The sequence below is a fragment of the Heloderma suspectum genome, chromosome W (genome assembly GCF_057233095.1).
Source record: "Heloderma suspectum isolate Gila_16-S chromosome W, 16-S_ref, whole genome shotgun sequence".
Taxonomy (NCBI): domain Eukaryota; kingdom Metazoa; phylum Chordata; class Lepidosauria; order Squamata; family Helodermatidae; genus Heloderma; species Heloderma suspectum.
In genome coordinates this window covers 1,379,871-1,393,336 of record NC_139475.1, presented here as the reverse complement: position 1 = coordinate 1,393,336, position 13,466 = coordinate 1,379,871, and the positions used below count along the sequence as shown (strand labels likewise).

Here is a 13,466-nt window from a genome sequence, read left to right as displayed (position 1 = left end):
AACTAAGGGGGAACGTGGGCGGGAGGGTGCTGTGCACTCCTGTCCTGCTTGTGGGCTTCCCGTGGGCAGCTGGTCGGTCGGCTGCTGTGTGAACAGAATGCTGGACTAGGTGGACCCTGGGCCTGATCCAGCTGGGCTCTTCTGGTGTTCTTAGCCATTGATAAACTTTCCCCAGAATGTGTCTTATGTCCTTTTCATTATATCATCATAGGAGCCCAGCTGGACCACATCTACTGGCTCCATGCAGACCCCCCTTCCCCTTCATCCTGAAGTCATCACATCCACATCTAAGCCAGTGGCCGCAAAGACAAGGGATGCTCTCGGTGTCATAGTCCCTGCTTTGCATGCAGAACCTCAACAGCATCTCCAGGTAGGACTGGAAAAAGACTGCTGTCTGAAACCACAGACAGGGGTCTTTTTGCTGCCACTCAGTGATGAAAAAGCTGAGGTAGCTGGACCAACAGCCTGGCTCTGTATAAGGCAGCTTCCTATGTTCCTACTTCAATCAGAACTTGATTCAGAATCATGAGGTCTAGAACCTTACTTTATTACTAAGGGAAGGGCCATAGTTCAGTGGCCGAGCCCCAGCTTTGCACACAGAAGGTCCCAGGTTCAATCCTGGCAGCATCTCCAGGTAGGGCTTGGAGACCCAGCTCAGAAACCCTGAAGAACTATGGCTGCTGGTCAGTGTGTCGACAATACCAGGCTAGATGGACCAAGGCTCTGGCTCAGTATAAGGCAGCTTCCTATGCTCCTACTTAAAGCCACCCGTTATTCCATGGGGACTGGAATCTTGCTTTATTTTTTAGAAGAAGGACTGAAGCCAGGGGCTGTTACAAGAAGGGCTATTGCTCAGTGGTTTCCTTTTTTTATGTATTTATTACAGTTCTAATCCACCCAATAACTGATGTTCTCTAATGGAGCCCCTGCTTTCATGCCAAAGGTCCCAGGTTCGATCCATGGCATCTCCGGGTAGAGCTGGGAATACTCCTGCCTGAAACCCTGGAAACGCTGCAAGTGGAGCAGACAATGTTGGGCTAAAGGGACTGAAGGCTGGACTCAGAAGAACGATGCATTCAATGTGGTGGAGTGGGCGGGGGGGGGACACTGGAAGTGAGTATCACTGAGAACACAGAGGGATGCGCAGAGATACATCCCCCTCCCCAAAACACACAGATGCAAGTCCTCTCCGGCTTACCGCGCACACTTGGTGGTGGGCTTTGCGCTGGTTGTGGCTTATTGCAAAACCTTGCTGGGTGCTCTTTGCCGATGGTGCAGGACGTTCTTCAGAATGCATCGTGGGACACATCGTTTCAGCACCTCCGTCGCTCAGGTGCATCATTCACGCAACCTGTTTGCGGTGCCAGCATGCGCAAGCCCTCGCCCCCAAGTTGGCTTCCGCCAGCCGTCCTCGGACTGTTTCTCCCACGCTGCTCCAAAACCCATCCGTGGCACTTTGCCTCTTGGAGAGCCCTCGGCGGCACTTCAGGGTGCCCGGTTCAGCAGGCAGACAAAACCCAAGGTTCGCTTTTGCATCAAGGGAAGGCCGACCAATAGTCGGGTTGCCAAGTTTCAAGCCTTTACAACTCCTTGGAGCCTTTACAACATCCTCAGAGCATCTTGGATCAAGAGCTTTTGCTGTTTGCTCTCCCCAGGATCAATGTAGTTCAGATTTATCCAGGTAGCTTCTGGAGAGGGCCACGTGTGACCAAACAATAACTTGACCGACTCTGCTTTTGGGGTTTCCAAGCAGTCTTCCTCAACCTGCTCTCTAAATGTTTTGGACGACAACTCCCACCATCCCTGACCATTGGCCATGCTAGCTGGGGCTGATGGGAGCTGATGTCTGGCAACATTTGAAGGGGCACAGGTTTCCCCACCCTTGGGGTATAGAATTGCAGCCTAAGGGGCCACAATCCAATGGACACATACCTGGGAGTAAGCAGATGCGTACAGGATTGCAATCTAAGATGCAATTCAGAAATTTAATGCATAGGATGGTTCAGTGTGTCATCTCCTCTCTGAAATCTTTGCCCTCCATGCAGGATGAGAAAGGCCCAGAATGGCCATCTGGCATGAGTCACCTGTAGTCTGACCTCATCTTTAATAATCAGTAAAGCATGTGGACTAGATAACTGGGATTACGCTGCGGAGTATAGAACCTGCTGATAATGAGCTTGTTTTGCCCTACCAAATCATTAGATGGATTAGAAGACAGCATCAGGAGACAGACTTAGGCTGTGGGACTTAGGAACTCCAAACCCTTCATCCCTTTGGCATCCATTAAAGGTGCGTTCAGCCCCCCCCCCCGGGCATTATTTTGTGGTTTGCCAAAGATGCTTTTGATTGCTAGTCTGCCTTGCTCCGTGAGGGATGTAGCTTGGCACCGACAGCTAGAATCTCACACCCAACTTTCATCACTGACCCTCGCACTTGAATCAAAACAACCGTCATCCTATCCGGGAGCTTTAGAGGGGGAACTGAGGAAGAAAATGGATACATGAAGAAGGCCGTGATGGGAATTTGGCTCGACAAGGCCAACACCTGAGCCGAGAAGCCATGAGTTGCAAAGGAGTGTGGGAAGGAATGGCACAGGGAAATGCTATGGAATGGCAGCATTATAAGGGCACGATAGCGTGTGATCACTGAGGCAGAAGGCAGATCATGGTATCCAGAAAGTCCACTGGCTAATTTCTGGTAGAATGTCAAGTGGCCATGGATTTGGGGGATTCTTGCAAAGGAAGCCAGGCTTTGGTCAGGTTCTTGCATTGTAGGGCAAGGGGGACGTAACAAGAAAACAGATCATTTCCACGGCATTCAAAAGGTGAAACATCTAAGTCTGACTCTGGCCCACTTGCACTGGCTGCCTGTATCTTTCTGAGCCCAATTCAAGGCGCTGGTTTTAACCTATAAAGCTTTACATGGCTTGGGACCACAATACCTGGCGGAGTGCTTCTCCCGACACAAACCTACATGTACACTATGCTCAACATCTAAGGCCCTCCTCCAGTCTCCGAGGCAAGCTCAGAAGACGGTGAAAAGGGAGAGGGCCTTCTCGTTGGTGGCCCCCAAATTGTGGAATGATCTCCCCGACAAGGCCCACCTGGCGCCAACATTGCGAACCGCCCAGAGAGCTTCGGCTATTGGGCGGCATAGAAATGGAATAAATAAATAAATAAATAAATTGTCTGTTCCTGATTGTTGATGGTATTGGTTTTTAAAATCTGTAGAGTGTATTTTAAAATGTTTTTTTAATCTTTGTAAACCACCCAGAGCGCTTTGGCTATTGGGTGGTACAGAAATGTAATCAACCGATCAATTAATCAATGGGGCCGAACCCTAACCTCGCCCAAGCCCAACATGCTTGCCACTATACTCCACACCATTCCCAACATCGGGTCCCCAGAGTGATTGCACTGCAACTGCCATCATGCCATCCAGCCAATCAACCCTGTGTTTGGAACCATGAGGACTGGAATCTCACTTGGGCTTCAGGAGAAAGGTCCTAGCCGTCTGATACAGCTGCTGCTTTGCCCACAGAAGATCCCAGGTTCAATCCCTGGCTGGGGAAAATCCTGGAGAGCTCCAGCTGGTCAGCATTGCCAGCACGGAGCTAGTTGGTCTGATTTGGCATAAGGAAGCATCCTATTTATATCAACCTTTTCTTCGGAACCATGAGGTCTTGGAACCTTATTTTGTTTTCAGGGGAAGAAGGGTCATAGCTCAGTGGTCGAGCTCCTGCTTTGCACACAGAAGGTCCCAGTTTTGATCCCCAGCAGCATCTCCAGGGAGGGCTAGGAAAGACTCCTGGCTGAAACCCCGGAGAATTATTGCTGCCAGTCAGTGCTGGTAATACGGAGCTGGATGGACTAATAATCAAACTTGATATAAGACACTTTGCTATGTTCCTATTTTACGATAAGCCCATTTCGGGGGGGACGGGACCTCTCACCTCCTCGTTGCTGGGATTACTGCGAAGGACTCGGGACTCAACTGACTTTGTTCCAGCCCAGCAAGATGCTTCTTCCGTTGCTAAGCAAGAGACAAACACCTGGGACCCCTGGCCTCAATGATGAAGAAACCTAGAACATTCTACATCTTGTTTTGGAAAATTGGAAGCACCTTGGCATGGCCATCCAGTTATTCCCCAGACGGGAACAGAGGCCTCCCTTGCGATATCATGCCAAAGCTCTGTGCTGTGACCGTCCCATATTCCACTCAAACTGGTGGATTTGTTTGTTCTACAACTGTTGGTCCAGCGCCGATTTAAACAAGCCAAGAGGTCATTTGTTCTTTCAGTTAAAGATACGCTAGGAAAACATCTTTATCCTCTGATCTGTTATCGGCAGTCCAAAAGAGACTCACATCGGAGGCAGTGAGTGGGTGAAACGGCAACATGTGCACTGCATGCGACCACAGCTTTCATGGGCATGCACAGTAGTGACAAAACGCCTTATGCGCCCCCGTCCCCCTGTGAGGTTTAAGTTTCTCAGATAGAACATGGGGAGGGGGCTCAACCCGAAAGAACGAAAAGCTTTTGAGGTACATAACATTTTAGGGAGAAAAGCAGGATTGTGGTTTTACAGGGATGGGATAAAATCAGGGGTGTTCCTGTTACGCAGGGAGAACTGGAGAGGAGGACGCATTGGTGCATGACATGGATTGTAAAGGCAGGGGAGGAAAGAAGTCACCCCCCCAAGACTGAAGTCAGTCAACACCCAAGCCACACAACACACACCTCTGCTTGACTTTCACCTCCAGATTGCCCTGAGCTAGTGATGTTTGGCCAAATTCAATTTTCATGCGAACTGATGTGATCCACACACCTCTGGGGCTCCTGTGCACATCAGAAAGGAGTTTCCCTTTGGATTTCACACTTCTCTGAACGTGGGGCAGTTCTGGGCTCAAACCTTGTAACAAAATGCGTTTTTGTAGGGATCTGCGACTGTGGCATCGCTGACACAGAGCCACCCTAGGCTGGGCAGAAAGTAAATCTCCAGATGGTCAGGGCTTCAACTCCCAGCATTCCTGACCACAGGCCATGCTAGCAGGGACTGATGGGAGTTGAAGTCCAACACATCAGGAGATCTGTCTTCTGGCCACCCCTCCTGATCAGGGGGTGCATATTCAAAATGGCACTCAGCATGCACCATGGTTCACTGTGGGTTAAACAACCCATGGCGAGCCCAGAGTGCTGTGGCAACCGGATCGTAGACTAGGACAGAATGCAGTACCTTAGGTGTACATCTTTCTGTTTTAATGTGTGCCCTAATTCAGTTCCATGTAGTTAGGTTTAAACCTACACAGCAGGACAGAGGTTGGCAACATGGCACCCGTGGGCACCAATGCACCCCCAAACTCCTTTCTTTGCACCCCGAAGGTGCCCTGCTCCTTTCCGCTTTGTTTTCTAAATTAACACATTTTCTGACCAGCAGCTGGCATTGCTGTGGAATAGGTTCCGGTTTGGGTTGAAAACGGTGGGTTCAAAAGAGTGTGCTGGAGATCAGGCCCTGCCTCCGCCTTATACTCAGTCTGGGTCAGGTGACGTGTCCTTCGCGGCTTCCCGTGCCTTCCAGGGCAGCCATTTTGTGATGGTGCCCAGGACCGTTTCTCAAATTGCCAGATGTGCCCACGGCCCCAAAAGGCAGCCTATCTCTGCAGCAGGGTATGGGACATAGGGGGTTCAGTGGTGCACCTGCTGGAACCTGGACTTAACGGGCCTCCATTTAGATGGCCCTGTGCATTACTTCCATTGTGAAACACACAAGCGGCATTTCTGTTCCCCAGTCCCCACCCCTCCGAAAGCCAGTCCATGGGTCAAGAGCGGTGGACAAGTTGCCGGTGTCTCGTCGGGCTGCCTCGACCATCAGAGCCGGGCCCACTTAGCACGGATGGTGCAACCACCTGGAAATGTGCTATCCCACGGCAGCTCAGGCAGTTCTCCGTGCCCGAGGCCACGACTGGGCCCCGCTAACTGGGATGAATGGTTGCAGCTGGTCTTGGGGAGACAGTGCAACTCCCGGGGGGGTGGGGGGACACTCTATGGGCACTGGCTGGGATTGGCGGCCTAGATCTGCCCAGAATTGCTAGGGCTAGGAGATAAAAGGGTGACGGAGGGCGGTGGAGGGGTCTTCCAACCTCATGTGTCAGGGGGTCACGAATGGGTGCCAGGACCCTTTCCGGGAGACCCTTACTTCGGTAACATATAGGATAGATCAGGGAGTGCGTCACTCTTTTGCTCGGGGCATTGCACCAACGGTTCTCTGTACTTTCTTGGGCAACCTCCTTCCCCTTTTCCCCGTTCCCTTCCCCTTCTTTTAACAAACTACTTATCTACCCCCAGAGCTGTGTGTCTTCCTCCTGGGTAATCACTGGTGCTAGGTTCAGTGCCTCTTTCTCGGCTGAGCAATTGGGTACCACGTAACATTTTGGGTCTGGGATCTAAAGCCGTGGGGGTCGGTTTGAGCCCTTGCCTTATTAGGGTCCCAGGCAGACTTGCAGGTCCGAGATCCCCCTGGCTCGAACAGGACCGAAGTACTCAGGGGTGGTGGCAGCCCTTTGACTTCTGGGCGCCCTGGCCTACCCTGCAGGGCACTTGGGGTCACTTCCATTCCCCCTTCACGCCATGCCTGAAAACGCCTTCTACATTCCTGACACCTTAGCACCACCACAACAAAACTGTCAGCCAACCCTAGTTAAAAAATAATAATACTCTGAGCATGTGCAGTTTGCATTTTAAACTCCTTTTAAATGAGCCAGTGTGGTCTGGTGGCTACAGTGCTGGACTGCGACTCAGGAGACCTGGGTTCGAGTCCTCCCTCTGCCATGCAGCTCACTGGGTGACTTTGGGCCAGTCCCTGACTCTCAGCCTAGCCTACCTCACAGGGCTGTTGTGAGGATAAAACGGAGAGGAAGGGGACCGTGCAAGCTACCTTGGGCTCCTTGGAGGAAGAAAAAAGGCAGGGCCTAATTGTAATAATACATAAATAAATTCAAAATATTGTTTTTATTATTTATTTATTACTGCATTTATATCCTGCTAAATTCTGCCACCCTGATGCACATGAGCGTCTATAACCACATACATGCCCAGCTGGCTGTGTCAAAATTATAAAAACTAGGGGAATTAAGGGTGAGTGCCAAAGAGTTTACGGGAAAGGTGGGGAAATCTGGCAAAAGTCAGAGAGGTGGCCTCACAGAGGCATTCTGGGGTATGTTCACCACATTGCGGCTCATGTCACATCTCGATGCAACGGGGCCCTTCAGAATCGCCCAGCCTCAAGGTCAAATGGGCTCACGCCCTTTCCAGCTTGTTTGTTGTTAGTTGTTTTGAGCATGCAACATACACTTTTCAGTATGTGCTAACTGTGGCCAACCCCCAATGGCCACGCTGGCTGGGGAAGATGGGAACTGCAGTCCCACGCATCTGGTCTGCAGCAGGTTGGGGAAGGCTGAAAGAGAGCATTTCCAGAAGATGCTGGAAACCACGTCCCATGAGGACCAGTAGAAAGAGCTGAGCATATTTATTCTGGAGAAGATTAAGGGGAGACACGCTGGTGGCGGTCTGCAAATATTTGGAAGGCCGTCATGCAGAAGAGGGAACGGGGTTGTCCTCTGTTGCTCAAGAGGGCAGGACTCAAAGCACCAGGGGGGAATGGCAGGGAAGCAGATTTCGGCTCAACACTAGGAGGAAAACATCTTGGGACAAGAGCTATTTGGAGGTGGAACAGACAGCTGCAGGAGGCGGTGGGTTCTCCTTTGCTGGAGATCTTTACGCAGAGGCTGTATGGCCGTCTGTCAGAAATGCTGTAGCTGCACCCTGCAGTGCGGAGCCTGCATTGAGAAGGGGGTTAGACTAAATGACCTCCAAAGGTATCTTGAAGTGGAGGCTGGTGGCTCCGATGTCCCTGGGGCAGTGAATCCGCTCCAGGCTTCACTCAGGACCAGTCAGGACTCTAAAGGAGCTATCCAAAGTGCCTTGGATAGATCCTTTAGAGTTCTGACTGGTTCTGAGTGAAACCCGGAGCAGATTCACTGCCCCGGGGACATCGGAGCCACCAGCCTCCACTGGGTTCTGCCAGCTCTGACTCTTCCAAGTTCCACGGCTCTTGGTTTCTAATGTGCGTTACAGACTAGATCCATGCTGCTCCCGTACACGCTGAGATTGGACGTCCAGAGAGCCGCAGGGAAGAGAGCCGAACCCTAAAGAATGGTGACACTAACAGATCACACTAGTGTTTTGTTTTTAAACGGATGAATACAGACAGTACTTCACCAGGGCAGAGACCCAAAACTGAGGACCTGCCCTGAAAAATAGGGACGCTCGGGGGAGAAGTTGTTAGCCCGCTGCCAAACGATTTGTTCTTGAAATTATTCCTTGTCGCCATTCTTAACCTCACCACAAGGACATGAGGAAAGCAAGCGTATATCAATGACTTCCATCTGAACCCAGTAAAAGACATCTCTTTTACTGGGCACACACACACACACACACGCACCCCAAATTCTTCTTCCCCTTACCTCGTAAGTGCTGGTGAGCCCCAGACGGTAAAAGACCGGGAGGAAGAGGTACACGGTCAGCAGGGTGTTCAGCAGCTGACCCAAACACATCCACAAGAATTTCATGCCATAGCGGTATGCTTCGGCCGGCACTCCCAGCACCTGGATGGCAGACATGAAACTGGCGGAGAGAGAGAGGCCCACGGGAATAGCAGACATCTGCCGGCCACCCGTGAAGAAGTCCTCGGAGGTCTTTTGCCCGCCTTTGGAGAGGGCGTAGAAAAGGCCAATGGTGGTGGAGATCAAAAGCATGAGGCCAAAGACACCGTAATCCCATAAACTGAAAGTTAGCATCTCTGCCTTGAACACATCTAAGTCACCTCCCTGGGACATTTTGCAGGTAAGCCACCTCCCAAAATCAACAGACCCGCAGTTAAGCCTTTGGTGAGCGAAGCAAGCTGAAAGGACCGAGAGATCCACGCAAGCTCAAAGCGTAATTTTCAGGGGGGAAAACAGAGAGAAGAACAGAACCGGAGAAATGTTTAGATCTGAGACCTGGATCAGGAAAAAAAAAGTGCAACAGTTAAACCTAGCTCAGCCTGTCCTCATAAAACAGGGAGGGGAAAAAATGAACTGATGATGATGATTATTCTCGCTAACAGACCACACTGAGCAAAACCCCAGAGTAAATTACTATTTACAAGCTGGGAAGCCGAACGCGGAGGTGTCCAAAATTGAAAACGCTCCCCAAAATGTGGGCTGAGGAAAGCTACTAATATATGACAGCGGTAGCAAGCTGAAGGAAGAGCTTAGAAAACAATGCAGAAAACTATTTCACGGACTGGAGTTCCAAGTTCGGTAAAAGCAGAGAGTAAACCCCAGCAGGGATAATGGAAGGGTGAAAATTCAAACAACACTAGAGATAGCCCACAAAAATTACTCGGCAATTTCAATTGAAAGAAAATTTAAAAGGTAGTGAAGATTCCCACAATAGATCTAGACCAAATTCAAACAGGAATCAAATGCAATTTGCCATCAAATACCTTTCGGGTCAGATCTTAGTGTGTGCTCTAGTCTCTTCTTTAAAAAAAAAAAATGACAACAATTCTGGTTTAGAGATTGAAACGTGTTGTCTACTTTAAAAAAAAAAAATAGGAAGAAAGCAATGAACAGAGACACACTGATGTTGGCCGAAAGCGGTCAGAAAGGAGCAAGGTGGTCAAAAGGGAGAGAAAGATGACCCTCACTTCCCCCCAAAAGAAAGTTGAGAAAAGTCTTTGCCCTCCAGGAATCGACAGGAGGATGAAGTTCAGATGGAGAAGGAGAGACTCTGCTAGAAATGACTAAAGGAGAAGTGATGGAGCGGTTTAGAATTACCCTGACTGCGAACCCACGCACACCCCGAGAAAGATCAGCTGTTTGCAAAGCGCTAGCAAAAGACTTCTCAGCCACCTGGGCTGCTTCGCAGGGCTTCTTATGCACCCAGGCAGGCACTGGGGTGGCAAGAGAGGAGGTGCCAGTGATCACCCCCCCCCCCAGGGGTGTTGATCTTTTTGAAAGCAAAAGAGGGCCTGCCGGCACCGATTGTCGGCTTGAGAGTGCGTGTGTGAGTGTGCGTGGTGGCTTAGTGCCAACTTCCAGCCAAAGCTCAGGAAGCAGGTAAGAGATTCAGGGTTTCTCTAGCAGGAAATTGCCTCAGCTTCTGGAAAAGAGAACATTTTGGACCCTAGACATTATTTCCTTTCCTGGTTGCACAATCCGGAGCATTTCTCTGCACAGGTAGCCGAGGGACGGAAGAATGCAGCAGCCAGCAGCCAAGGGTTTTTCCATGGCTTGGCGTGTGAACAGCTCCCTCCGGCCCATGTCACCAGAGCCCTACAAGACTCTGCAGAATGCTGTTCATTCCTGCAGGGATGAATGCCCACAGGTGCAAACTTACTGGCTCATAAGCAGAACACTGATGTTACGCTCGGCTCCACTGGTACGTCTGAGCTGTGGGGTGACCTCACTTTCTTTGGGCCTGTATGGCTCGTTGCAATCTTCTCCAACAGGGCTTCCCCTCCAGCTGTGTTGGGCCACAGTGCCCACGATCCCCAGCCATGGCTGGAGAAGATGGGCATTTTAGTCCACCACATCTGGAGGGTGGCGCCCAGTTGCGGCAGGCTGTTGGCTTCTTCCACCTGCATCCAGAAGAAGATGCAGTCGAAGAATGAGCGAATCGTTGCACACTGCCCCAGTGTCAGAGCTTTGCTTCTCCAGGTTCATTCCTTTGCATCTCCAGGTAAAGGAAAGATCCCAACACTGCTAGGAATGGGCTTCTCTCTGACTGAGACCCTGGGGAGCCTCCAGCGATCGAAGGAGACACTACAAGGTGGGCAGCCTAGTGGTCTCACTCAGCTTGGCTCGGAAGATGCTTCTCATGCAATGCCTCGGTGGCGTTCATTGATCTGCCTGCCAGCTGAAGAAACTTCCCCACCCAAAAGCGGAAAACAAAACAAAAACCCAACCTCAAGAGAAATGTGTCATCGCAGACTCTGGCTGAACTAAAAAACTCCCCAGTTGCAACAAGTGTACCCAGCCAAAAAAATTTCCCATTTCACAAACAGCCATTCATTAATCAGGTGCAAGACGCCAAGATCAGCTGAGTACAACGTATTCATCCAGTTTCTATCAAACACAAGGAAGGGCAGCAGGAAAAGGTCAGGAAAAAAAAAAGCTAGATAGATAGGCCATGAGGACTAGAGTCTTAATTAAAATATAAAACGTGCGGCCACGTTTGGTATGGTCCTCTTCAGCTATGTCTGGGCTGCAGAGAGGGTTCAGGAGGGCCCCAAATAAACATTAATCCCTCCCTCTGCACCTCGGGTTGCCAAATCCTGCTTAACAAAAATCTGGTAGCTCAGCAGGGGTGGAGAACCTCTTTCAGGCCACGGGCCACATTCAATTTCAGAGAAGTTCTTGGGGGCCGCATTCCATTGGTGGGCGGGGCCAAACCCAAAAGGTGGCAAAGCAAAAGCAGCATGTTTTAGACAAAACCTCTTCCAGCCCATATCTCAGCCTTGGGAGAGGCACTCCAGCCTTTAGAATGGGGGAAAAACTGGACAAACACCAGGAAACCACCAACTGATCGGTGGTTGGAGGAAAGCGGGTGGGGCCAGGAAAAGGGGGCCATCTGGGTAGCTCCAAAGTGCTGGACTTGACCCTGCGATTCTGCACCCTGATATATAACTTTATGTTCTATTTATACCCCAACTTTCAGTCTTTAAGAACGTCCGATAGATAGGATAGATAGATAGATAGATGATAGATAGATAGATAGATAGATAGATAGATAGATAGATAGACAGACAGACAGACAGACCGATAGACCGATAGATAGATAGATAGATAGATAGATAGATAGATAGATAGATGGATGAGATATAGACCTACATAAAAGTTAGGCCTCCATCCTAAACACCCATACTATAGAGTAAACCCCACTGAACACTTGGAACCTGCTTCAGAATAAGCACACGTAGGATTGCACACTTAATAAATGAAAAACCCTGTTCTCATATATTTGCTTTGATTTTTTTTATAATATGTTCATACTGCCTTCAAATTTTATTCCAGGGTGGTTTACAAAATCGAAAATAGAAAAGAATTAAAATAGAGAAGAATTAGAAATGACCACCCAGGCTGTTTTACAGCAGTAAAATTAATTCCTGAGAAAAGAGAGGCTATGAACAATAGGAAACAACTTTAAAAACCGAAACAGGAGCAACAGAAACAGATAAACCAGCTGCTCACCTTGGCTGAGCAAATACACTTTAGCGGACAGATTACAATGTCAGATCCGGCTGGGGGACTTGGGTCCCAATCGCCACTCAGCCATGTCGGTGACTGGAAAAGCCTTGGCTGGTTGGTCTTAACGTAACCTACCTCACAGGGTTGTCGGTAGGATAAGGTATCTGCCCCCAGGGGCTTAGAGTCTACACATTTCAATGATATGGAAAGGCGAGACCAGCACTGAACATTCAGCTCCGGTTTTCCAGTTCCCCATTTATCTGCAAACCAGAAAAAAGCCAGCAAAGAAGTCAAAGTCCACAAAGGTCTTGGGAGAAGGCGAGTGCCCTGGACGTATCTGTGTTTTTAGAGAGGCCAAGAGAAGGAGCCGCGGATCTCTGCTAGAAATGTGCGTTAGCTGGTGTGGTTGTGCAAGTCAGTTCTGCCCCCCAAGGAAGGAAGAAGCAAAGTCTGGAGCAAACCTGGAGTGACTGACTCATACATTCAAGGCCTTCCCTGAAGGAAGGAATATCCACTTTTTTGGCATCTGGGCAAATCCAGTTATGCTGTGCGTCTGTCACATAATATATTTGGTCAGCACTTGACAAGGGTGAGCCATGTGCCCTGATCCGGATTTTCCCTTTCCACTCCTGCCTCGAGCTGCCTGTTTTTTGCTCTTTGCAAACAGCAGGGGGTGAAGGAAGGGGTTTCAGTCGACCTGCTGGAAGAATCGGGAAAGCTCAGACAACCCACAGTGCCAAACAAAGCAGGGGAGTCAGGTGGATGCCCCCCCCCCCCGCAATCTCCATGAGGACTGGCAGCTTGTGGTGCCCCGGGAGGTGATGGCATGGTGGAACCTAGGAAACGGCCTTTTACTGAGGCAGACTATTTATCCAGCTCAGTATCATCTCCACTGATGGGCAGTGGGTCTCCATCGGGGATCTGTTCCCACCCAGGGGATGCTGAGTCTATCGGGTGGCATAGAAATGCAATAAAGAAATAAGCAAACAAACAAACCCGGGGCTTTCTGCATGCAGCACAGGTGCTCGGCCCTTGACCTAGAGCCTCACCCCTCAAAATAAAGGTTCTAGTCCTCATCGTTCTCAGTAAAGGGCTGGTTTAAATGGGAACATCAGAAGTTGCCTGATAGCAAATCAAACCCTCAGTCCTTCTGTGCTGGGTGTCGGGGTGGCCTTTCA

General features: G+C 49.9%; 1 protein-coding gene across 1 annotated transcript in view; it reads right to left on the bottom strand.

The window, feature by feature from the left end:
- Window positions 1-10,096, bottom strand: part of LOC146333913 (sodium/iodide cotransporter-like) — a 40,027-nt gene extending 29,931 nt beyond the window's left edge. Inside the window, exon 1 of the mRNA XM_084825245.1 lies at window positions 8,521-10,096. Coding sequence (XP_084681371.1) covers window positions 8,521-8,892 — 372 coding nt within the window. The 5' untranslated portion in view covers window positions 8,893-10,096. The remainder of the gene's footprint in view (window positions 1-8,520) is intronic.
- Window positions 10,097-13,466: the final 3,370 nt, after the last annotated feature.